We start from the raw sequence: 25,183 nt of genomic DNA, 5'->3' as shown, positions 1-25,183 counted from the left end.
GGGGCTGGCCGGGGGTCTGGGGAGCTCAGAGACACCTTGACCCCCCCCATCTCTGCCCACGCAGGTCTCCAAGTCCGTGTCCACCCCCATCGCGCCCAGCCCGGTCCCGACCCCCGGCCTCGCCAAGCGGATGAAGAAGAGCAAACAGCCTCTGCAGGTGACGAAGGACCTGGGACGTTGGAAACCCGCTGACGACCTTCTGCTCATCAACGCTGTGCTGCAGGTAGCGGCCCCGGGGGGCTGCCTGTCCCCTGGGAACCCTTGCAGGGAGGTATTTGCTGCCGCTGTGTTTTGGGGCTGGCCCCCAGGGTCTGGCCTCTCACCCACGGGTTTTTTAGACCAACGACTTGACCTCCGTGCACTTGGGGGTGAAGTTCAGCTGCCGCTTCAACCTGCGGGAGATCCAGGAGCGGTGGTATGCGCTCCTCTACGACCCCATCATCTCCAAGTGAGTGCGGGGCAGGTCCGGAGGGGCAGAGCTGTCCTGGGGGGGCCACGGGGGCTCTCACACCGCGTCCCCCCCAGGCTGGCCTGCCAGGCCATGCGGCAGCTGCACCCCGAGGCCATTGCCGCCATCCAGAGCAAAGTGCTCTTCAGCAAAGCCGAGGAGCAGCTGCTGAACAAGGTGGGATCGGTAAGAGCCAGCTGGGAGTGGAGCGGGCTGCAGGGCGGGGGGCTCCAGTTTGAGGCCTCAGGCTCTCGATGGGGGTCCTTGGTGCCACGTGTCCCTCCTCCCCTCCGCAGACCAGCCAGCCCACGCTCGACACCTTCCAGGAGCTGCTCCACAAACACCCAGATGTCTTCTACCCGTCCCGGACAGCCAAGGCCCTGCAGCTCCACTGGCAGCTCATGAAACAGTACTACCTGCTGGACGACCAGACCGGTGAGACCCCGGGGGTCCCCTGTCCCCCCATCCCCTGCACCCCCAGCCCCCTCACACCCTCTCTTGCTGCTCCTTCCAGTGCAGCCGCTGCCCAAGGGGACCAAGTGCTAAACTTCTCGGATGCGGAGGACATGCTTGACGACAGCAAGCTGAAGTGAGGTTTTTGGGGGGCTGGGGTGGGGATAGGGGCCGTGCTGGGGGGCACAGGGTGGCACAGGGTGGCAGGGTCTCATCCTGCCTCTTCTCCCTAGGGACGTGCGGGACGAGGTGCTGGAGCACGGTGAGTCTGGCCCGCTCCCATGTGCGCAGCCCCAACGGGCGGGGAAGAGGCCCAGGACCGCCCAGGACAGGGGGCAGGCGGCCCCCGCCCTCCCCAGCCCCCTTCTTCCCTTCTCCCCAGAGCTGACCGTGGCCGACCGGCGCCAGAAGCGGGAGATCCGGCAGCTGGAGCAGGAGCTGCACAAGTGGCAGGTGCTGGTCGACAGCATCACAGGTGGGAGCTGGGAACGGGCGGGGCCGTCTGTCTGTCCTGCCACCGTCTCCCCAGCCGTCTGTCTGTCCCTTCACCCCTCACTTCTCCTTCCCGCAGGCATGAGCTCCCCGGATTTCGACAGCCAGACGCTGGCCGTGCTGCGGGGCCGCATGGTGCGGTATCTCATGCGCTCCCGGGAGGTGAGTGCAGGTGTTGTGCCCCCCCTACCCCTAGCAGAGCCCCCCACTCCCCGGGGGTCCCCCCGGCCTCCCCACAGCCCCCTGATGCTTCTCCCCTCCAGATCACACTGGGCAGAGCCACAAAGGACAACCAGATCGACGTGGACCTGGCGCTGGAGGGACCGGCCTGGAAGATCTCCCGCAAGCAGGGTAGGGCTGGGGCAGGTCCGGAGGGCTCTGGAGCAGGGGGGCTGTGCTCCCCCCTGCTCTCACCCCCTCTTCCCTCTCCAGGCGTTATCAAGTTGAAGAATAACGGGGATTTCTTCATCGCGAATGAGGGCCGCCGCCCCATCTACATTGACGGGCGCCCCGTGCTCGGCGGCAACAAGTGGAAGCTGAACAACAACTCGGTGGTGGAGGTGAGCCCCGCCACGGGCGGGGGGGACCCGGTGGGTGCCGGGGGGCCCACCCTGCTCACCCTCTGCCCCCTCCCCAGATCGCCAGTCTCCGCTTCGTCTTCCTCATCAACCAGGACCTGATTGCCCTCATCAAGGCAGAGGCGGCAAAGCTGGCCCAGCAGTGACGAGGGCTGGGGGCTTGCTCGGCCGCGTCCCCCGGCACTGGCCCCTACAGGCTGGAGCAGGGGTCCCCACAGCCCCAGTTCGGCAATGGGGCCCCCCGGCTCCCCTCAGCCACCTCCCCGTGGGTGCTGGGTCCCTCCTGCCCCCAGCCCCGGGGCTGGAGATTGTCACCTTCCAATAAAGTGTTTGCCCCCACCCTGACTGGGCGCTTTCCGAGGGGTGCGCAGCGCTGAGCACCGCCCCACATCCCAGTTGTTCCGGCAGGGCCCGGTGCCGGTGCATTCACGCGTCCCAGCGGGCAGTGGTGTCCAGGAAAGCGCTGTGCGCTGCCAGGAGACAGGGTGACATCGGTGACATCACTGCGCCGCCGCCAGTCCTGCCATCCCTGACCTAGCGGCAGCCCACAGCAGACATGGGCTGGGTGGGTGCCCACTTTGGGTGGGGGACAGAAGCAGAAGAGCCGCAAGGTGGGTGTCGTTTCTTTAATTGGTTCGACCAACTCCCATTAAAAGAGAAGGGAAAGAAAAACAGGGGGAGCAAAGGCAGGGAACCCCCGCGCCCCCGCCACAGGCACAAGGCCCCGACAGCGACATTCAACATGAACATCGGCTTTATCGGTGCAGCTGTAACGAATGCCTGTCGGGCTGCCCCGTGCCGCCACGGCTCAGCTCTGCTCCTTGGTATTGCTATCGGTTTAATTTAGGGAGGGCAGGGCAGGAAGGTGGCGGGAATAAAATAAAGAGATCTCCCCCCAACACCCGGAGAACAGCACAGGGTGCAGGTCCCCAGCCCCACGCCACGGCCTGGGGGGCAGCCCCAGCCCCCCGGCCTCGCCCTCGCTGCCCGCAGCAGGGACGGGTGGGCACCGGCCCAGCTGAGAAGAGGCTTGGGGCTGGGTCTGGGCCAGCGCTTTTGCCGACAAAGGTGGTCGCTGGAGGGGAGAGGGGCGAGGGCAGCACGGGGGGGCCCGAACCCGCTGCGAGACGGCAGCACAGGCGCGAGGAAAACACAGAGCAGACGAGGGGGGAAGGAAGGGAGAAGAGAAAAAACAACCCGATGGCACGACAACCGAGAAGTGTAAACTTTCCTTCGCCAGGATCCGAGCTAGGAGCTGCCCGCAGGCCGGCGCCGGCGCGGGACGCGGCCGGGGCCCTCAGGCGCTGGTGCCCTCCTGGCGACTGGCTCGGGGCTTACGCTGCGGCAGCCCCTTGGGCTCTGTGCCCGAGGGTGGGGGGCCGGGCCGGGCCGCGCCGGGGGGCTGAGGCTGGCCGGGGGTGCCAGCGGAGGTTACCGGGGGTGAGGTTTGCCGCCGGGCCCGGGCCTGGCCCGGTGTGGGCCGGTGCCGGGGTCCACTGTCGTAGCGCCCGGGGACGGGGGGGCCAATGTGGCGCTGGCCCTGGGCCCTGGGCCCCACTCCCGCTCTCCGGCTCCCCTGGAAAAGAAAAGAAGAGGGTGGGCACTGGGCAGGGAGGGACCAGGCCCGGGAGCCACAAACGCGGAGCAAGCTTCCCCCAGCTCCACGCCCGTGCCGCGCCAGGGTGCGGTTACCTCGCGCGAAGGCTGGGGAGGGCGGCCGGCAGCGTTCCCCACGGCCGCCTCCGCCGAGGACGAGGGCTTCTTGCTCGCCGTGGTAAGGCTGGCAGCGGAGGCAGAGGCACACGCCAGGGTGGAGGGAGCAGAGGTGGCGCTGGGAGCGCTCAGGGACGTGGCGGTGACAGAGCTGCACCGCAATCGGGTGGAGTAGCTGTTCTTTGGATGGGAAACTGGAAGAGAAATACCCCAAACTCTCTGTTCTGCAGCCGGGACCCAGACTGCTCAGCCCTCCGGCGCCTGGGCCCTGCCAGCTACAGCATGGCCGGCGTGGAGCCGGCTCACGGCCGGAGCCAAAGGCTCAAGGGGACAACAGAGCTTTTTCTGGCAGGACACAGCTTTGCTCCTGTGACCGGTACAAAGGCTCAGCTAACTGGGACCAGTGCTCAGCCATAAAGGGAACGGATGCCCAAAGCAGAACACTCCCAGTCCCGCTGCTACCACATTTTGGGGGACACGTGGAGGGTTTTGAGGATGGCAGGGCTAGCAAAGCAGCAACCGAACCCTCGTCTCCTCCCCGACGGCCGTCCAGCTCACCTTGCCCGAACGCGGCAATGCTCTTCTTCAGCGCGTCGAGGTCGCACGTGAACCGCGCCACCCTGCCCAGGTCCTCGTCGTACTTCCGTTCGCTCACAAAGTGCTTCACAGAAAAGGCAAAACGCACACGTTAATTCAGTCTGTGCACAGGAACAGCAAATGGAGGTGAAAGCCTCCCATTTCGGCCCAGGAACAGGTATCGGAGTTGGGTGCTGCTTGAAAAAAAAACTTGGTGAGAAGGCAGATGGCTGCAACGACTCACAGAAATGGAAAAGCAGATTTTTTTCTCGGCGTGGGTTCCACCCATACACAAACAGCCTTCCCCAGGCCCCAGCAGCCAAGCCACAGGTTAACTCAATCCGGCAGCGGCCCCGCTCTGCCCGTCTCTGGTCTGTGCAACCAGCACAGCCCCGGTCTCCGGGCGCCCACGGGGGCACCAGGTTTCTCGGCTGCACTAATCCTGCTACAGGGGGTGAGCAGTTTTAAGTTTTCAAACCGGAGTTTAATTAATGCAACTTCGCACTGACCTCTTGCGGCAGGCGTCGGCGTGCTGGAGTGCAGAAGCGTTTTACGGACTATAGAAGTCAGTCACGCGCAGCGGGCAGGCTCTCCCCATTTGGGGGGAAAAGGCAGAGGTCAGCCTGCGCCCGCGGGAGGTTTTCACAGCTGCTCTGAGCGCAAAGCCGCAGCCTTGCCGCGTTCCCTGCTCTCTGCCAGCTCACGATGGCTGAAAGTCGGGCTGCAGGCACCGGGGTTAATGTCTGGATGATCGGTTGTTGGCTGAAGTCAGTCTTTTACAAACCAAATATTTTCAAGTAAGGTGTCCGGTATCCCGCTGCGTGGCTGCATGTACAGAGCACTGGCGGTGAATTCGAGAACCATGGGCGCAAGGGAAAGCTTGCACACAACACGAAACTGCATTCGGAAGCTTTGGAAACTCAGAAGGTTACAACAAAGCCACTGTTGAGAACTGTTAGGATTAATAGCTTTGCTTTGCGCTAGAAGCTAAAGTAGCTGAAGCCTCAGGCCGCAAGAGCTGCCCGAGAATAAACTTTCTGATAAAACTAATGCTGCAAACACAGAACTCGCTGAATCCAGTGGATACAAGCGGAATTAAGAGGATAAGGACCAGGGAAACAACTCCAATGAGGTAACTTCAGAAGGCGGCCAGCCCCGCGACCTAGAAAACCAGTAAGTAATCAAGTGACCGCCGAAGAATTAAGGGATTGCACTCGGGGGTCAGGTGCTGGGTGGTATGGGTGTAACTGGGGTGCACGCTCTGGGGTGGGGGTCCCTCCTCGGAGGCACCAGCTCGAGCTGCTCTGCATGTTGGATAAATAAACCACTTATTTACTTGGCGGATTGGTGACTCTTCTTCTTCGAGCAGGAACCCAGGGCCAGGCCCTGTTGAGGTGTCACCGCATAATTCCTACCACGGACTAGGTGGCGGCTGCATGATTCCTGCAACGCCACCCTTGGGTGAGATTAGGACTAGGGTGGATTAGACAGCAGCGGAGTGAAAAGCTCACCTTTATGTCAGCTCTGAGCTCGACCAGCTGCTCCTCCGACATTCGCACTGCCACGTCAGTCATCTTCTTCAGGGCTTCTGCCTTCTTCTGGCGGCTGACCAGAATTTCCACTGAAAAAAACCACACCACAGCTTAGGCAGCGTCGACACCGAACCAGCCTACCCAGAGTTAAAGCGCCCAGCCCCGGCACGCAGCACCTTATTGGTAAGCGCCAGGTTGCTGCGAGTCCCCCCGGACAGCGCTGTGCCAGCTGCGCAGCAGCCCCGGCCGCTGCCTCCCGCAGCGATTTACGTCTCCAGACAGAGACCGAACCTGAGCTGGAAGCTGACTCGACGAGCGGCGCGACACGCGGCTTTGGCAGACGTTTTGCCGCTCTCCCCAGGCCAACCGCTTCCTCGCTCCCCCCTCGGCGGTGGGGCTCGGTGCTGCTGGTGTGGGTGTCCCCGTGGATCACCTCCCACCCGCACCAGGAATGCTGAGATTTTTGGGAACGGCCTCCCATGGAGGAGCGCCGTTTTCATCTCGCAGAGAGGATGGTTTGCGTCAGCCGCACCGGGCAGCGAACACAATCTAGTCGCCGTATATATGGCTAGCTCAAGGATCAGGGCAAGTTTTGTCTGGGCACAGAGCCATGTATTTAGGAACAATGCGAACAGGAGGTAAATCACAAAAATCTGCTTCGAGGGGGGCTGTCTGAAGAGTGCAGGAACACCAGCAGCTCTTCAGGTGGGCACTTGTTGGTAGAAAGACAGAGTCTTACTTGCTTCTGCTTTCACTTTGTCCATTTCCGCCAGCAACGCCACCTCGCGATCCATCAGGCTGGGGGGAAAAAAAAAATAAAATATACAGAAAAAGGGAAGAGATTTAGTATTAAACAAAGAGGACAAGGAAATCCTGCTGCACGAACAGCGGCGGGAGGGTTTCCAGGCGTGCCGGCCAGCGAGGCGAGACCGGCAGATGGCGGCAGGAGCGCGCCGCGCCACGCACCGGGCCCCGGCTTTTGTTCTGGAAGCTGAGGAGTTGTGTGCAGGATTCGCTGGCGTCAAACTTGGCCGGGCTTGGGTCAGCGCAGAGCGCGGCACAGCGTTCCCGGCAACCCGCTGGGTGCGCGGTCACCTTACTCTGATAAAAGTCGGAGCCACCTTGGCAAGGGGAGAGGGAGCGGCAGCTGCGGTGTCGGGGGAAGCTGCGCTCCGCTGGCCTTGATCGCGGAAGAGAACTGGGGCGCAATGTTTTAACGAGGCACTCACAACACAGCACTAATGAGTGGCGGGGCAGAACGAGGAGCCACAACAGTAGGACTCTGGGCATTTGGGCAGCCGTCCCCTCTGAGGCAGCCTCTCGGGTGCCACGCTGTGAAGGCATCCGACGGCAAGGCTTCGCTCTTACGCCCTCGGTAGCTTATTTAAGCCAACCAAATTGTCCCACTAATCCAGAAACCTGAATTCTGGCGCTCTGCGCCGCTTCTCGGGAGGCACATACCCTGCTGATCCCCACGGGGCTGCAGGACCCACGCAAGAGCGTGCACACCCTTCCACACCGTGCAGCAGGTACAAGGACACGACCTCCTGCCAGTCGCCACCACGCAGCCGGCGGGTCACCCAGAGCCACGCAGGTCCACGATCCGGGAGTCTCGTACGGTCTGAGGATTTTTTGGCCACGGAGGGAACACCTGAGTGGGTCACAGCAAAGCATCTCCCCTCGCCAGGAGGCTCCAGCTCGCCTCAAGTGTGTCTGTTGCCATGAGACTGCAATTCCCCCGGGCATCACGGCGGCAGCCTTTACGCAAGCAGAACCGCACAGCTACCGGCTGGCCAAATTTAGCAAATCCAGGCGATCGAGCACCCTCCAGTAAGGCAGAGCATCCGGGGAGCTCCCCATCGCCGCTGCTCACCGGCTGTGCAAAGAGGGCTCTTGCCCCCGGAGATGTGCACACCCAGTAACTCGGGTTACAATGGAAGCAGGAGAGGAAATACCAGTCCTCCCATTCTGGACAGGGGCAGGCACTGGTCGCAGCTCTGTTCTTTGCCGTAAGGAAGCCAGACCCTGGCAGACATCCTCCCTGCAAATGCTTCTTTTGTGCTTCCCTCTAAGCTACGCCTCCAACGTCCTCAGCCCTGCACCGCTGCAGCTCACCCCTGCTCAGCTGCTGCCAGCGGCTGGAGCGCGTTCGACATCCAGCCTATTAATAAATAGGGTTTATTTCAGTTTCTGCTTTCTAAATATAAAAGCAGAGTCTTCCTCTCCCGTGTCAGCTGCACGATACTTGCAGCACAGACACTAAATGGTACTCGGAGAGGTATCAGCAGTGCGTGGGGTCAGCCCTTCAACACCCACCACAGGCTTTTTTAGCGAGAAAGGTTTGCTTGAAGATGGGAAGGCTATTTATTTTAGGGGCCATCTGAAAGGGAAACCACAGAGCATCTGAAATGCAAACTCAAACCACCGCTCCCGCTCCTCTGCATGTCAGAGAGGGCTGAAGCAAGATCAATTTAAACAATTCCCTCTGAGCAGCAGCTTTGACATTTGGCTTCTTCTGTTGATTTATCGCTCTGTCCATCTGCCTTTTCAGGGCAGGAATTGTTTCTGCTCGTAGCACAGCAGGGGCCTGATCCAGGTCAGGCACTCTCAGCCCAACTGCACAATTACAACAACGCGTGTCAAAAGCTACACTAATAAGACTTCACCTTGTTTCCAGCCATCCCGAGTGGTTCAACCTGGCCCTGCAACACCGAGGGGCAGGATAAAGGGAGATACCCCAGCTGCCTTCTGCCCGGAGCCGCGGCGGCGGCAGGAGGAATCCCCCGGAGTTTGGAGAGATACAGCTGCGACTGCGGCGGCCTTAACGATTAATTCAAGTACAGGAACAGCCTCATGGCTCTCGTGCCGCAGAACCCGGTTGCGCTACACCTTACCCCAACACCTCATCCCTGAACACACAGGCACACGCCCAGCTCCTGCAGAGCCAACACCCACTTTATATGGGCCATTTTGGGCTTTCTGCGCCAGGCTGCAGGCACACGCGCACGCACCTTGGCACAGATCATAGCTTGCGTCTCTTTGTGATTTAATTTACCCAGCAGAGCTCAGCTGGAGTCCTTTACCCAATTTTACAGTTGGGCTGGCTGAGGAACAGAGGTCAAGTGTCTTTGCCTGAGGTTCGTGCGATGAGTGACTCAGATCAGACCCCAGCGCTCCTCCATCCTGCACGGCTTCACATCAAACTCGCTTCCTTCTGCCGGATCCGTTCGGAAACACGCCTTCCTTTCTCGATCGCTCTGTCCTGGGGCAAGATCCCATGCAGGACGGAGAGCGCATCTGCCCCTGCCAGAAGGACTAGGCTTTAAGAAAAGGACATTTAAGAAGTGCACAAGGAAGAAAAATGGGGAAGGAGGTAAACCGGTAACTCCTGAAGATGAAATAATGCCGAATCCTCGGTCGTGCCCCCACCGTTGTTAGAGATGCTCTCAGCTGCAAGCCAGCTCGGTCCAGCAGGGCCTGCAAGATGTCTGCTCATGAAAGACAACAGCACAAACACACTGAGGGTTTGGGGGTCAGTCCTCCTTGGGGCTGAAACACAGCGATCTCAGAGACTGACTGCAATCGAAGGTGGCTGGCAGCTCTGCCACAAGGAAGTAAGGGCTATCCGCAGCACGAGGCGGCGATCTCGGCAGCGAGAAACCTCAAACCCTGCCCCACACCCACCTCAGCGCCCACACGACTCACAAAGGCACTGCTTCTCCTGATGTGCTACTTTCCCCGTCAGCAGATACCAAAATATGCAGGAAATTAAGGACTACCAGGGTTCCCTAGTTCAGGTTACCCGACCGTCTCCAGCCCAGAGGAGCAAATCCTCTCAGAACAGGAATCCAAAGCAGCTGCTGCTACATCTGCCACTCGAACAGGATGAATTTCGGAGATTGAGATAGGCAGGACCCCAGCATTAGAGTCGTCTCCTTCACCCTCACCTACCTACAGACCACAAGTCTAAGATAAGCACATTGTCTAGCGAGAGAAGATGAAGGTCAAGAACTCTAGGAAGACTCACTGGTTAAAAGGATGTCCGAAGGGCAGCCCTGACAGGCAGAAGTTAAACCAGTCCAAGCTTTGCTACTTAAATATCCTGTTTCAGTTGAACAAACCTGCTTTGAAACTAGGTTTTCCTTTGGTAGAAAGCCAGATGGAGGGGCAATTCAGCAAGAGGATTTAACTAGCAGATCCTGCCTTCTTCCGTAGGATTTGAAAATACACTAATTATTCTCTGGGTCATGAAGGGAGTTGGAAAAACAAACAAAAAAACAACAAACCAAATCAAAAAAATGTGAAGGTGCAATTTACATCTCAGCTCACTGGCAACTGCATCAGTTTCGGGAAAAGGAAAGTAAATCTCTCTCTGCAGAGCCAAACGGCCCCAGATGCAGAGTCACCACTTATCAGCTGCACAGACCTGGCATCCTGCTGGGCACCTCTTTCACTTGGCATCTGTCGAAGGAGGTTCCCGGTGGCCCCGTTCCAGGCAGGCACTCGCCACCCCGCTCACGGAACCACGCGTCCTGCTTCACCCGCTGCGGGCTCGGCTTATCGGAGCAATGCTGCCGGACTGGACTTGAGTCTTTAACCTTTCCGAACATGATGCAAGTGTTTTGTAGATGATAACATACGTCAAAGGGCGAGGAATTACTTACACGGAACCAGACACGTTAGCCAAGTGAATGACATTTTCCACACCAGGGAAAGGTTTTTTTACAGATGATGTAACTGTATAGAGGCAGACAAAAAAACTTCACACAAAAATTCGGGATGGCTGGACACAGTGATAATATTGAATCAGTATCCGCATTGACTCAGTAGACAAAGCCACTTACAGAGTAAGAAATAATACTCATAAAAACAAACTTGAATTAGGACTACAAACCCCCCAGCTACCGACAGGGTAAATCCCCTTACACTCCAGCTTTTCCAAAAGACGGGAGGTGCTGGGGGCTCCACGTCCGGCTTCAGCTTGGAGACCACAACGCTTAGCACGAAAACGCAGGTCAGGGCACACGGACGCCTTTAACCCTACCCCTCCAGTTTGGTCTAGTCTCCTCAGGTAAGTTTAAAAGTCATCCATAAACATTTGTGTCAGTATTTTTAGCACACGCTGAATTTTAAATACAGGACAGCATTCCACTGACTTCAGGAGAGCACTTCCAGGTGGCAAAGTTCAACACGAGTACGAGCACAACAAGAAGTCCACACCGAACAACTAAATTTGTTAACAGGCTTCTGAATACAGCTCTCCACATCACTACCACTAAACACCCTTGCCTTTGAGGCCACACACAGTTTTCAGGCACAGACAGCTTTTGACACAGATTTGCACGTCTGCCAAATATCTACTTTAATCCTTCAATGCGATAGCAGCATTTAGTTACTTGTCAAATGTTACTCACTTCAGGCAAGGAGAACTCTCTGTGCAGTTTCTTATGAATATTTCTTTACCAAAAGCAAGCATATTCGTATAACCAAGAAGAACAATTTCTCAGTATTAGGTTCAGTCAGCCAAGACAGCAAGAGTATCTGATGTTAGGCCTTTCGGAATATCGTCTTAAAGCACTTGTCCAAACCAATACGGACGTTCATTAAAAAAAGACCCCGTTACACTCGTAGGGAACATCATGCACAGTATTAAAAGCTTGGCTTAAAGCAGTGCTGCACAGGATGATCTTTGATGTGTACTTGTACCTTCGAAAAGATCCCTCTCTTCCATGTTACATTCAACCACAACTTGAAGATTTCAAATATGAACGTTTGTTTCCAAAAGACACGCACTAGCGCACCCTGAGCTCCCAACAGTTCTCCTTCATGCACAGCCAATAGCAGTACCTAGCCGACAGCACGTTATCTGGCAAGTTCTTCCTAGTATCTGCATTTAAAACGCCTTTCTGATGGTCAGGATGACTGTCTGGTAGAGACGTGGAGCCACAGTTCATCAAAGACCCCGATGGACACACCAAAGCCTCGAACAGTCTATTAACATCCCACCGCACGTGCGGGACGAGAGCTGCCCACAAAGGCGGCTTCTAAAAACTGCAGAGTACGGGACTTTAGGCTCCAGTTTGTTCTTTATGACACGCTAAGGAACAGCGCTTGGGCAGCAGGGCAAACACAAGCAAGTCATTAACCTGACTGGAAGGCTGAAGTCTTATTCCAAATGTATTGGTCTTAAGCCTTAAACACCTGGATCTGTCCCTACATTTAACTTACCTACTCTGCAGCTCAGCAAAGACCTGCTTCATCTTCTTAATGGAAGCATCCATTTCCTCCTTCACCACAACCCGGTACCGAGCCAGTGAAACAGTGCAGCGCTGGAGATCCTTCACTGATTTTTCAATATTAGAACCTACCAAGAGACAGAGTGAACTCAAACAGCCATGTCAATCACACTGCTAAATCCTCCCAGCAGTGATACATCTAAAGACGGCTTTCCCTCTTATTTTAAAACTATACACTGCTGGGTTTTAAATTTTTCTTTCCCTTCCCTATTACAAAGGCACTAGGTTCAGCAGGGACAGTGTGAGAGGTTTTCTTATTGGGGAAAGTTTTCCCAAGGCTTGTAGAATTTTATTCTATGGGCAGGGATGTCCCTCCACACTTTCAATTACATGAGAGAAGTCAAATGCATCTCTGAGTTGCTTTTCTGCTAGGGACTGGAGACAAGTGAAATGCAGTCTAGTCCAAAGGCCAACACACCATATCACTAAATGAGATGAAACGACTGTTTGCCTGGGGAAGGGAATTATCTCGGAAACTAAAATTAAGGCTACTTCCTCAAATCGGGAGCCGAAAGGATTGGTCAGCGCCGCCAAGGCCAGTCCCCGTGTCTCAGCTCGCCAGCAGGGTACATCACCTTGCCCACGCTCTCGGGAGCTTGCCGGAGCGCAGTTGGCCCCTGCCAAGCTACATTAACAACAGCTCGTTACATCCAGCAAGGAGGTGAACTACCACCACCTCATCTCCCTAAGCTAAGTATAATAACCGCGATCGCAGCCGGGGTCTCTGAGGTCCCTCCTGTCCCCATTTGTTATCGTAAGAACTCAGCTGTGGAGACAGCACATGAAAGAGAACAAAAATATCCAGTAGAAGGAGGCTGTCACTTCTTGTAACAGGGCTGGTCCGAACTTCTGGCCTTTCGACAAATTCTCACAAAGGATGAGAAACAACCTAAAGGCTCTGTGACGGAGCACACAGAAGCATGGGCTAAACATATGCAGCGAGACTGGCTGCTTCCTCCCCTGCTTCTCTCACACATGTGGGTTTGCCGCTCCAGGCACTACATCTAAACTGCTGTCAGGATTCCTGCTGTGCATAGGGAGGAGGAGGAGGAGAGTGCAAGTTACCGGCCAGATAATAAGAAGCATGTTAGCTCGCATTAAAATCAAAGTCCAGCACGCCCCTCACCACCGTGTCCGTCAGTGACACCGCAGAAGAGGCGGCGAGAACGCGGCCAGCAGCAACCTGCTCTGACATCGGGGAGCGCGCAGACCCTCAGGGCCTTACCTAGCTTCTTGTTTGCAGGTGAAACTGGAACATCTTCCAGCCGCGTTACAGACAGGGACGCAGGAGTCGAATTGCTCGCTGCTGATCTGGACAGAGACCTGCTAGCACTCCTCTGCTCAGGCCGCTGTCTAAGAGATGAAGGGCTCTGGGAAGGATGCATGGTGAGCGATTTTGTGTCAAAGTCTGCTATTCCATTCTCTAGTTCAGGCACTGCTGTAGAAAAGCACACTCGTTTAAAGGGGAACGCGAAGGGGACAGCAGAACACTGACCGCCTCTTTACCACAACACGCAAAAAAATCAGAAATCAAGGTGAGCTGCTCTTTCCTGAAGAGCCATCCAGACAAACCAGTACTCAAAGCTGACCCAAACCAAAGGAGGAACACAAAAAGCGGGAGGCAGCTCCTCTGCTTTTTGAACACTTGGCGCCCATCTCCTGCGCTACTTGAGAGAGACTAACCTGTTCTCTCAGGCATGTCTGGCACAGCAGACTCGCAATCCTCCAGCTCTCTGGCATCAATTGAAAGTGCATCCAAACCTTCGCTGAGCGAGTCCACAGACTCCGTGTCGTGGGCACAGCCGTTGACATGGAAACCGTTAATTCCACCCTTCTCCGAGTTTGCCGACTGCTCCTCTTCAGTGGACGCCAATTTACCAGGGTCTGGGAGGCCAGGGCTCGATTCAGCTTGTGGTTTTGGTTTGGTTTTCTTCTTCTTGTTCTAAGGATTAGGTATCCACACCACAAAGGGGGGAAAAGAAAAATAAAATGTTAAGCTTAATTCCTGAAGGGAAAATTAAGCTTACGCTTACTGGCTGAAAGTAGCTGAATTAAATGCTTTTTCAGCCAGCCTGGCTGTTGATCCTATTAACAGTAGGAGGGATTTATTCAACAATGAGGACAGATATAGTGGCATTAATGAGGCGCGAATACATTATCCTCTCCGATGGTGTGCCAACAAGAGCAATGCACTGGTTAGCAGCTAAAGGCTGCATAACTGATGGGAACCAGTGGAGAGGTTTGTGGCTGGACCCCACGGCACCAGCTGGGTCGCTTCTGGGGGTGCTCACTGGCAAGGTGCAGCTTCCAGGGTGCTCTGCTAGACCTTGCTCTGATGAAGCCTCCCTCATTTCCCAACACAGGGCTATTCAGTCACGTTTTTTCCCCTCTCCATTTCGTGCTGGTGCTTTTCACTTATTCAAAGGAGTCCTTTTGAATAATGATGATTTTATTCTTGTCCTGGTGGATTTAGATATTATAATATCAAGTACTGAAACTTTGCAAATCTTTGTTTAACCCTTTCACAGAGGTCTGAGCAAAGAACTAGGCAAAACACTCGAGAAAGCTTACGTGACAAAGAAATATATTTCCACAGAGCTCAGCATTATACGCAGCTGTTCAGCTCCAAAGGTTACCGATGAAAAATGGAACAGCATGACTATCTGAACAGTGAATTACAGAGCTCTGTTGAAATAAATGGACCCGGTGAAGATTTACTTCAGTGTGGGGCTGTGTGTGCGGATTTGGGGTCCTGCAGAGGGTCAGCAGAATAAAAGCAACTGCAGGGACAGAAAGTCTAGAACCCTTTTTTCAGATGCTACATTCTACACAATGTGTCTGACAACTAAATTATATGCAAAGGAGGCAAGAAGATGGTGTTTGCAACTTGCACTGAAGTCACCCTGTAAATCATTGCCCTGATCAGCAAGGCACCCGATAACCTAGTGATTATCTCAGTGCATCAGTTCTGCTAACATCAATATACACGTTTGCTCTTTGGTTTTTTATTTTCCCATCTAAATCATGAGGAATGCCTACTCTTCTCCGTAGTCTAAATCTTCAAAATGAAAAGGCAAATGCCTTAGCAAAGTATATTTTGGAAGTGTTACCTTTTTTTTGCCTGTTACAGTCCATTCTTTCAGTACTTCACTGGCATTGCCTGAAACGAAATGCAGCGATGAGCAGTGGACAAGGCATCCACGCCAATTCTCTCCCGGTCACGTGGAAGTGCCTCCATACCTGGAGCCAGCTTCCTGCAGCTAAGTTTCAATTCTCTCAGTTGATAAAAGGATTAGTTTCATTTTTGCTTTGGGAACGGGACTACTCCCTTACAACACAGTGCCAGCTCTTTCCAGGAAAAAGAAGGATGAAAAAAAAAAAAAAAAAAATCTTCTCTTTGGCTCTGTCATACTAAAGGTTTAGGTACTTGGAACCCTGCTGGAGCATGTTCTGAACTCAAAGGTTGCGTTCGGGTCAGATATCTGCTGGCCTTCTCTCCCCAGAGAGGCTGACAGTGTCAGGATGCCCACAGCCGGAGGAATAGCTGTCATACCTTCTGTAGGCCAGAGGCAAGGCGCAGCTGTCAGCGCTGGCCAGCGCGGAAATAAGAGCCGCGAAGCGACAGGCACTGTCACCAGCAACAGCTTGTTTTTCCAAGGTCAGAAAATCCATCTAATGCAGCAGCCAGCCAGACCCAAGAGAAGATTTGTGAGCCAGGTTTCAAAGTACAAACAGCAACTATCGAAGCTGAAGACATTCCCATTTTGTACACATGAGCAAGCGTTTCTGTAATTGAGTACCAAACCTCCTTTATCTAAAGAGCTATCAAATGCTTATCTCTGCCTTGACCCCTAGTTGAACAAACACCAACTAAAACTCGGGAAGAGAATCATCTGTTAGTTATCTCTGTGCATAGAGCCTGTACTCGGATGCGCCGAGAAGCTACACGAGCTTCTGCTACCTGGTGTACTTGCTGCACGCAGCCCTTTCTGCACAAAGGCTATTGCTGCTTCTGAAGTAGGTCCATAAACACGGCACGAACGAGTTACGAAGCCACAAACCCCGCCAAGAAGCCAGCCGCAGTTACCTTCCATAAAGGCTTGCACTGTTCTGTCCACACAGTTGTCAAAATGCTGCAGCACAAGGACAATCTCATTGTTGCTCCTGTTGGGGACTATTGCACGCACCGCGCTGATCTAGAGGGAGGAAAACGGTGACATGTAAACCATTTGCTTTATCCCAAACAGGGCCTACAGCAACCCTTCTACGAGCAGTCTAAAAACCGTAACCGATCACTTCCTTATAAAACTTTAATGTGCCAGGACAATTTAGCCTGAATAAAATTTTGCTTCTGACAGAGCTGCAGTTAGCTCCCAGACAGAAACATATTTCACCTCAGAGAGGAGATGAAGATACAGCGTTCACGAGCTCTTCCACGGCACACGGTGAGTTAAAGTCTCAGAAGACACATTTACCTTCTCCTTCATGTTTTCAAAGGTTCCTCCTTGGGCCATCACAGTATTGGACTGCACATCAAAAATAAACCCAGACGGATCTGTGAAGACAAAGGAGAGGGAAGCTCTCTTCTGAACAACAGGCATCGAGAGACGTTTAGAAAGAAATGAAGCAAGAGGTCGGCTCCGAGCTGTTACTTTGCCAAGGAGAAAATTGAAATCCTGCAAACGTACGGCGTTCACTGGCTAATTCTGCCATATGGTTAGCAGAGGATTATTAGCTGCTGAGAGTAAAACGGATGCTACCCCAGCCTTGTTTAAGGACCCGATTCTGTTTAGCCAGGTAACCCCAGTTGAATCTGGTTTGCCAATGCCCCCCACCGAACTCAAGAAGCCGATTCAATCCTCACCTCTGGGTTAGTTTAGACCAACCAACCACAGATCAAAACCGCAAGCCAAAAAACACAAGCCGCAACAGGGCTGGTGTGAAACAGTGAACTGCTGAAGCAGACCAGACCAGTACCGCTCCGCCATTTCCATATTCACCGTTTACTGAGCCCAGCAAGAAAGGGTTAACAAAAGCGCTGGAGCCTTCGAGCAGTGTGGTTAACAATTTCCTCCACCTGGAGATACAAATGGCAAGCAGACTGATAAATGGGTTTGAAGATCCAGCAGCTTGTGTTCCCTGCCAGCTATGATCTCCAAGGTAATGCTTATATGTTCCAAAAGAGACCCATAATTGAGACAGCCATCACCAACAGGTTTGCTCCCTGCCAGCGAGCAAAGGTCACATAAATCTGCAGGCCCCATCATTTCACCGAGAGATCCTTACGAGTGCCTGGTATCACAAATCCACGCTCAATTTTCCTGCCAAAGGTCTGAGCAGGCTAAATTTCAGGTTTGCTAAAGAAAAGGGATATAGCTGTTCGCAAATGCGTTTTACTACGACAGCACGTACTTCAAAGCGGTATTTTAGCCACATTCGGTCTCGGGAAGAGCGTGTGTCCCAGGGCAGGGGCCGACTGCAGGCCCCCAGCAGCTCTGAGCACCCCTAATCTGCACCACCACCCCCTTTCCAGGGAGCTCGCAACCACGGGCGCATTTCCTACGAGGGCACGTGCTTCGACGCCTCGAGCCCTGCACGGAGCCAGGGAAGCACGAGACCACCGGTTCTTCTGCAAAGCTTCTCAGGGGGCTTTGGGGACCGCCCGGGGGAAGGGACCCTTCCAGCAGGCCGGGCTGCTCTGCAGGGACGCTCGCTCGGTTGCTGCCCTTCCTGCTTTAGCTCAGCTGATATTCCAAGCTGCTGATTCATGTTCTTTCCCTCACCTCCTCTAAATAACTCGTACGCGATTCCGAGACACACCATTGACTTCCGCGGTTCCCAGACATTGATGTAGCATTTAAACTGAGATGCCTCCAAATACAGTGACAGAATTGTGAACATGATGGAAAGGTCAGCCTCTTACTAAGGCTACAGATGAACGGTTAAATTCTTCCTCGCGCCATCCTTACCCGTTTCAGCCCCATGAGCAAGATTTTCTCAAGTTTCCCAAGCTCACGGAAGTTAGAGTTACCAACTTTCTAGTCCTTAATCTTGTAAATGGCTTTCAGGCTCCTATCACCGAGGGAGAATTAGCAATCTTTTTTCAAAATCTTCATTGCAAAGCAGCCACCAAGGACCCAGGTGCCAGGAAAGATGAAGTTCAGCTCCCCCCATGCAGCACATTTTCAGCTACTCAATCCCATCCCCTTCCCACATCTCCATTTGCACTTGGTCTTACAAGGGACTGAGCTTGTCGGCACCTCGCTCCGAGCCACTTCTCCGGCTTCCAGTCGCTTCGCTACAGCCCAAGTCCTCCTGGTGTTAAAATGTTCATCATGCAAAAATTATGCAACGGAGACTACACCGTATACATTTGATATTGCCCTTGAGAACTCCCAAGCATCATTAAAAGGGCTGCTAGCACTCAGGTCTCTTGTGACAGTGGGTATTTGCAAGAAGGGACAGAATTTAAAATGCTCATGCCCACGTGGACAGAAGTCTGGCAGCCACCAGTGACTTCAGGATTTTGGAATTAACAGCCTTTGGGAAAGGAAAGCTCCTTCCCAAAGCCAGGGCTCAGACTGTGCATGTCATGCCTGACATGACGAGTCAGTCGGACACTCAGACGGATCTCTCTTGCATTAAAACACACACCATGCAGCGCTACCCTGTTGATTTGATGTGATAAACCCCAGAGACAACGCCAACGGCCTTAATTGCTTCTCTGTTCATAACTGCATCCTCCAGAAAAATGAGGTGGTAAGAAATCATTCATCCCAAATCATTTACCTTTGTGTTCCAGTGCTATTTATTGGACTAATAACACAGGATCTCTTAAATAGAAACACTAACGATGCCAGGAAGAACCCACCCTACCAAACATCAATGAGCTCCTCTCTCTCGCACCTCCGCTAATTAGACCTTTCTGTACGAAACACGTGCAAGAATTAAAGCTACAGATCTAACAAACGCCTGCTCTGCTTCCTGGGACACACAAAATAAAACAACTTCACACCTGACACCTCGAGGGGGGCTTTTTCACCCCCAAGCCCCCAAGTCAAGCCAAGCCAAGTCCTGGCTCACTTTTGAGCCACGGCAGGCAGTCGTTTCATAAAGCAGCAGAGAAAAGAAATAAAAGCACCACCCTGATGGCTACGCAGACTTTGTCCCAACCAGCGTCACAGAGCACACTTTACGAAAGCGTACACCGAGATTACATCTATGCATTTAGCTCCTCCGAACCCATCCAGCACTTTATCCCCACCACACCCACGTGCCAGCTCACGGGAAGTTTGCATAGTAAAATAGCGTACAAAACTGGGGGGGGGGGGAAAAAAGCCCGCTCCAAAGGCCAGGTTCACCCTCCGGCCCCAGCCAGGACGCTCGCAGGCTTTGGGGAGCTGGACAGCATATACACTTGAAGTGCTATGCAATCAAGATTCAGTCAAACCGTGAAACATTTATAGACTCTGTGGCTTTTCAGGTCAACGGTAACCGCGACAGCTCTCCCAGGGATAGCGCGGGAGACCTCGGCTAATGTGAAATAAAAAGCTCTTAAAGAAATGGCACCTCGCTGCTCGCTCGGATCATCTCTGATTTGCTTTAATTACAAGCATCTTCAGCAGTCCCCACATTGTGAGAACGAGACGACGTCCGTGCCCAGGACTGCAGAGGTGACTGGACAGGAATTAATGCATCTTCCCAGGACAGAGTAAAGAAGCCAGAATATCATTATTCTATCAGTCTGCGCTTGCAGTCACACCGTCACACCAAAGTGCCCACAAATATCAGAAAAAAAAAAAAAAAAAGAAAAATCAGGATTTCCCCCCCCCCCCAAAAAAAAGCACTACGTAAGAGATTACATCCGTGGGAGCTTTCTGTGGTTTCAGGCACTGCACTTGAAGCAAACAGACCACCACAGGCTGCATTTCACATCCCTCACGTGTTGTGCTTTTCCTTACAAATCACACCAACACATGCTGCTATTTTTCCCTGGTAAGGACAGTTCTTGCTAACAGGCAACAGAGGTACCAGTGCTAAGCTCTGTCCTCACGAATGAGAGGGAAGCAAGGACTAAACTGGGGTTAGAATCAATATTCCTGGGTTTGCTGCTGTCAAGACAACGTTTCATTGGTATCAGAAAGAACATGGAAACACTAACTTTCTCCGTGAACCACAGGGAAGAACATCACTACCGCACACCACCCCAACGCCTCCCTTCCCCAAAATACATGAAGACATCTGAGCGGGCCTGTTGGGTTACTAAGTTCTACTTGCTCCATTTCTGTCCCTGCTCGCTGCCTGGGTGCATTCAGAGTCGAGGTTGGTACCTCAATCAGCTGTCGTGGAAACTATTTTAATGCCCCAAGGACAGCCCTGTGATATTCCTGCAGCGCACAGCCAGCCCGCGGAGGCGGCAGCTGCGCTCCAGAGTCTTGTCTCGACAAGAAATGCCGCTTTCTTGCTTATTTTCTCGAAGAGATTTCAAGGGGCTAAGCATGCAACACAGCGTTCTTGGTCCAAACTCGGTATAGGAAAGCGATCGGTTCACCGGGGTGTAATTAGTAAAAAACTTGCCCTGTTTCAGGCAGAATAAGGCTACACAGGCAAGAGATGGACTCACAATTTGAAGCATCCATTCTGAGGTGAGCAAATTAAACCCTCCAGATACCCGTCGGCTGGACGGCTGCTGGATGGCAGCGGAAGAGTTAGCCCTCGTGTTAACGCAGGCTGCCTTCCCAATATAAGGCCATAGTCATTTAAGGGCTTGGAAGAGTGGGGGGAAAAAAAACAAAACAAAATTAAATATGGAATAAAAATTTACTTCTTGCAAATCAACTAAAATATGCCCAAAGTTATGCTGCTGAAACTGGGTGTTTCTGCCCGACACAAAAAGAGGGTGTTTTTGCCAGAAAGGCAGGGACTCGTACGGACACAGCTCTCCCAAGCGCCCATCCTGCCTCCCGGGGGCAGGGGAGGCACTTGGAGCCCAGGTCTAATCGGCCCCACGGCGTCACCGACCCGCCGTAGCCGCGGCAGGCACGCTGCCATTTCCCGGCCACCGTCACAGCCGCAGCTCTAACCTGCGCTCCGCCTTCCGCTTTGGACATGCACGCAGCGAAGCAAGGCAGTCAGCTTCCAGCAGAGCTAAGGCAGCAAAGCCAAACAGAGAGCCATTAAGGTAATTCAGACTGCAGGACACCGTCTTCCCCCTCCCATCTAATCTCCATCTACACAGAAAAAAATGAAAAATTAAATTAAAGCTGCGCGTTTCCAGAGCGTCGCGCTCAGCAGAGCGATGCAGCTGAAGCTCCCATGAATTCCTGACATCACCTGCATCCTCGTACCGCACCCAAGCTCACTCGCAAGTCAGGATCTGATTTATCAGCTTACAGAACACACGTTCAATATTCGCCTTTGTGCATTTTTCGACAAAACTCCCAGCAAGCGCTGCCTTGCAGAGTAACTCCGCAATCTCCCGGTTTGCCAGTTCTACCAGAAGTTACCCAGGCACAGACTGAGCAAATAGCTTGCAACCACCCCAATCGGCAAAGCCTGGTTTCTGCAGAACCGTATCTTCTGCTTGATTGATGCGCTGTTAAACAAAGTACGAGCTTAAAATGAAATTTTTCTCACATTTGGGGGTTTTGTAAAGGCTCTGGCGTGCGGGCTGGCCCCCCGCTGCTTAACACCACCCCAGCTGAAACCCTCCCTTCCCAGCGACTGATACCAAAGACCTTTCGCCTTTACCCAATTCACACAGGACAGTTTTCCATCAACTGAAATGCCTCCTTGATGTATCCAGATGAGGAGGAGCCGGAGCGCCGTTTTATTCAGGAACCTGGGGTGCCTAAAACCGTGGCTGATGTCCGATGGAAACAAGATTTATGTGATTGCTTTGTATCCTGGGGTCACCAGTCATTCCTGAGCCTGGTGGCTGCTTTCACTCAAATCAATTAATCGAGTCAGAAGGGGGGATGAGAGGGAGTGCACAGGCTTCGTGTTGGGGGAAAACCAGAAGCACTAGGAATCCAAGATCACTTTAGACAGCAGCAAACGAAGAAGCCTACTAGACTCTGGGGAAGTATTTATTTAGAGATCTGGCATCGCTGAGACTACCTTCCCTTCGAATTTCTGAAGTATCCCTTACAGAATATGGTAAAGCTGAAATGAGCCATCCAGTATAACCCAGACGTGGACCTACGTGGGGATGCACGCACTCGGATTTTGAATGGGGATAATGACATGACTGGTTTACAGATGGAACTGTTTTCTCCTCAGCACAGATCTTTTGACTAAAGATCTTTCAAATACTACAGCCAGTAATATTCAGTGGAACATGATTCTGTGCCCAAACTTTGCATATACATTTTCACAAGACTTAAAAATACCCTTCTGAGTAGCTCAGATGTTCACTCTGTTCCGTGGCACTTCTAAAAGAAACAGGTGGGCTTCCGATTCAGTTTCAAAACCTCTGCATTATTAGAAAAAGGCTCGTCTCGTTCCCTATCTCTCAGCACTTCTCACCAGCCCTTTGTTAGCCTGCAAAGGGGTTTTGTTTTGCTTTCAGAAAGAAAGAGAAACTGAAGAGACATTCCTTACCTGGCCAAGGTACACTGCTTTACAGAGGACTGGAAAATATTTGTTGACTACATTAACATTCTAGAGCAGCAGAAAAGTAGTAATTGAAAATTCAATCACAGCCCGAACAGGACAGGGCACAGCTAGAAGAGTCTGCGGCTTTAACTCTCACCTTCCCTTATGTCCACATTGCCACTGCAACGCTGTCGGGAGATGAGCCTGCTTAACAAAGCAGGGCGTATTTTATATCCCCGGTGGCGGAGCGAATTAAAGCCTACTCTGCATTCCTGCTCGGTGTCAAATATTTATGTCCAAGATCCCTTTACTTTTCTTTAGGAACCCAATACACGCCAGCGCTTCCCAGCAGGTTCTCTCCCTGACACGCTGCCGAACAACACCGAGAGCAGCAATTGTGCCGGCTTTCTCGTTTGGCTGGGGATTTGCCAAGCCCCTGAATTCCCTCAGAGTTACAGCTTCCCACGGTTTTCCCCAACTATCTCCTACAGATTGCTCTTCCCCTACCCAGCCACGTTAATTGTCTGCTGCTGTTTCAAGGTGTGTTTTTCTCCCCGTATGTACTCAGCACCAATGCTGCCGGGCTCCGTTTCCAGCATCAGAGAGAAGTAAATTTCTTAATGACTTGTAGTGAGGCTTCCCAGAGCACAGAACAAATACAGCGTTTTAAAAATCACTCATAAACTATCCTATACAATAATTTACATAACTGTTACTAATTGCTTTGAATCATGTATGGATCGAGCTGTCAAAGGACGGCTGGGCTCCTCAGGTAGATACCGTTTCTATGCCAAAGCTGCTAGGGGAAAAAAAAAAAAATCTACAGAGAACAAAAGCTCTTCTCTTGAGGTAGAGGACATGAATTGTCAAACCCATTCGCCTTAAATTATTAATTAGTAGTCAGTTCAAATAAAAAGAGAACCGTAACCCTCAACCCCCCTTCTCCCCCCACCACACACACACTTTGGAATTCATGTTTCACAGGCGACAAATAAGATCCCTCCCTGAAATAAGCTGCTTGACGCAAGAACAGCTTCGCCACTTAACATGCGATGGCGGAAAAGGGAAAACCAGCCTGTGTATTTGAAGACAAAGCAAGGGAAAAGCCTTCTCACAAACTTGCTTGTTGCCCTTCTGCACCTATCCCGAAGGAAAAAGATTTCAATAGGTCTAGTTTGAATCGCATCCCCAAGAGGCAAGGACCCGAGCTGAGCTATGCCCCCTCGACGCGATGGCTTGTTTCTTAACTGGATTCCTGGTAAGCAGTTGCCACAAGCAAGTCCAAGACAGAAGCCTGCTCCAAAACCCCGGCGTTCATGGGGCACCTGGAGGGCGGACGAGGGCTGCCCTGGAACAAGGCCAAGTTTTGGTGGAGTTAATCCCACAAGAGACCCAGACACCGCTCAAATTCATCCATCCACACAGCGAGGGGAGTTGTGCACCAGCTGAGGGCCCCGGTAAAATACAAACGTCGGGCTCCGCAACTCTTCTGTTTTCCTCCTGAAAATGTTAATGTTAATATTGCATCTGACCGTGAAAGTGATGCAATATTAACATTATACAGGAACTCGTGAAGTCAGAACTGTCCAGCTGGACAACTGAAATGCTACTAAAAATGTCACAAAACCCAACAGGTTATACAATGTCACGAAGATAGTGACAATAAGCTGTCAAGTGACATCAGCAGCCTTGAAAGAGGTATAGCAAAAGCAATTAACCCCTTTCCTAATTGATAACTTTGGAATCAATAGTGCTGTGTATTGGCATTTGATTATAGCACATTCACATGCATCTTACCTTTTGTATTTTGCTTTTTAGACATCTTGGCTTGTTTGCTCTAGCGTCCAGCTACACAGGGAGAGGGAGGGAAAAAATAAAGAGTCCTCGCCCTTGAGCAACGTAGCTGGCAGTTGCAGTTCACACACCGCCTTGTATCAATGCGGGAAACGGCAGATATCTGGTTTGGGACGGCAAAATCCCAGCTGCGAGGGCAAACGGGGTCTGGAGTTGTCAGAAATCTACTGACAGGCCAGCAGAGCACTACAGCTCCTTCCTCCGAAAAGCAACTTCTTGTCACGAAGCCTGACTGCAGCAGTTGGTATCGGTCTTTTCAGGTTCTGAAAAAGAAAGAGGGGGAAAAAAAAAAAAAAGAAAAAAAAAGGAAATAAGAAAATTGTTGTGGTACTAGCCAAGGCATACCGCAAGTCTCCCAGCCTGTCAGAGCCGTCTTGCTCATGCTTTTTAAGAGTAAAATTTGCATTTTGTTTAAAGGCATGGCGAAACAACTACCCAGAAAAAAAAGCAACATTAAATATAAAGCAACAAGATCCCTACAGACTTGGTACAGTTTCAACAGGCTTAATTCAAAGCTACTGTAAGACACTAATTTAAGCATGCAAGCAGTAGAACCAGGGAGGTTTAGAACCCATTATAAAAAAACCACACATTTACACAAATGCCAGGAGTTACGGACGTAAGGGCCATCAGAGTGGACCGAGA

The 25,183-nt window shown here is 52.6% G+C and overlaps 2 protein-coding genes across 2 annotated transcripts; one reads left to right on the top strand and one right to left on the bottom strand.

Annotated features, from left to right (window-relative positions):
* Window positions 1-541: 541 nt before the first annotated feature.
* Window positions 542-2,388, top strand: MCRS1 (microspherule protein 1; the record flags this gene model as incomplete). Its single annotated transcript, XM_082011788.1, is given in 10 exon segments — window positions 542-634; window positions 745-883; window positions 963-974; window positions 977-1,037; window positions 1,135-1,163; window positions 1,284-1,376; window positions 1,473-1,555; window positions 1,657-1,744; window positions 1,826-1,953; window positions 2,031-2,388. Coding segments are annotated over 10 exon segments (813 nt in total). The 3' UTR covers window positions 2,118-2,388.
* Window positions 2,389-3,261: 873 nt separating this feature from the next.
* SPATS2 (spermatogenesis associated serine rich 2) lies at window positions 3,262-24,506 on the bottom strand (the record flags this gene model as incomplete). Its single annotated transcript, XM_082011779.1, has 12 exons — window positions 3,262-3,547; window positions 3,664-3,878; window positions 4,243-4,345; window positions 5,772-5,881; window positions 6,532-6,590; window positions 12,021-12,156; window positions 13,314-13,526; window positions 13,772-14,030; window positions 15,199-15,248; window positions 16,176-16,284; window positions 16,564-16,643; window positions 24,482-24,506. 12 exons carry the CDS (start codon window positions 24,504-24,506, stop codon window positions 3,269-3,271), a joined length of 1,638 nt encoding a protein of 545 aa, XP_081867905.1. The 3' UTR covers window positions 3,262-3,268.
* Between the last annotated feature and the right edge of the window lie 677 nt (window positions 24,507-25,183).

Source organism: Phaethon aethereus (genome assembly GCF_964289735.1).
Source record: "Phaethon aethereus genome assembly, chromosome: 29".
In the NCBI taxonomy this organism is placed as follows: Eukaryota; Metazoa; Chordata; class Aves; order Phaethontiformes; family Phaethontidae; genus Phaethon; species Phaethon aethereus.
The sequence above is the reverse complement of the archived record's forward strand: the minus strand, read 5'-3'. Positions and strand labels throughout refer to the sequence as shown.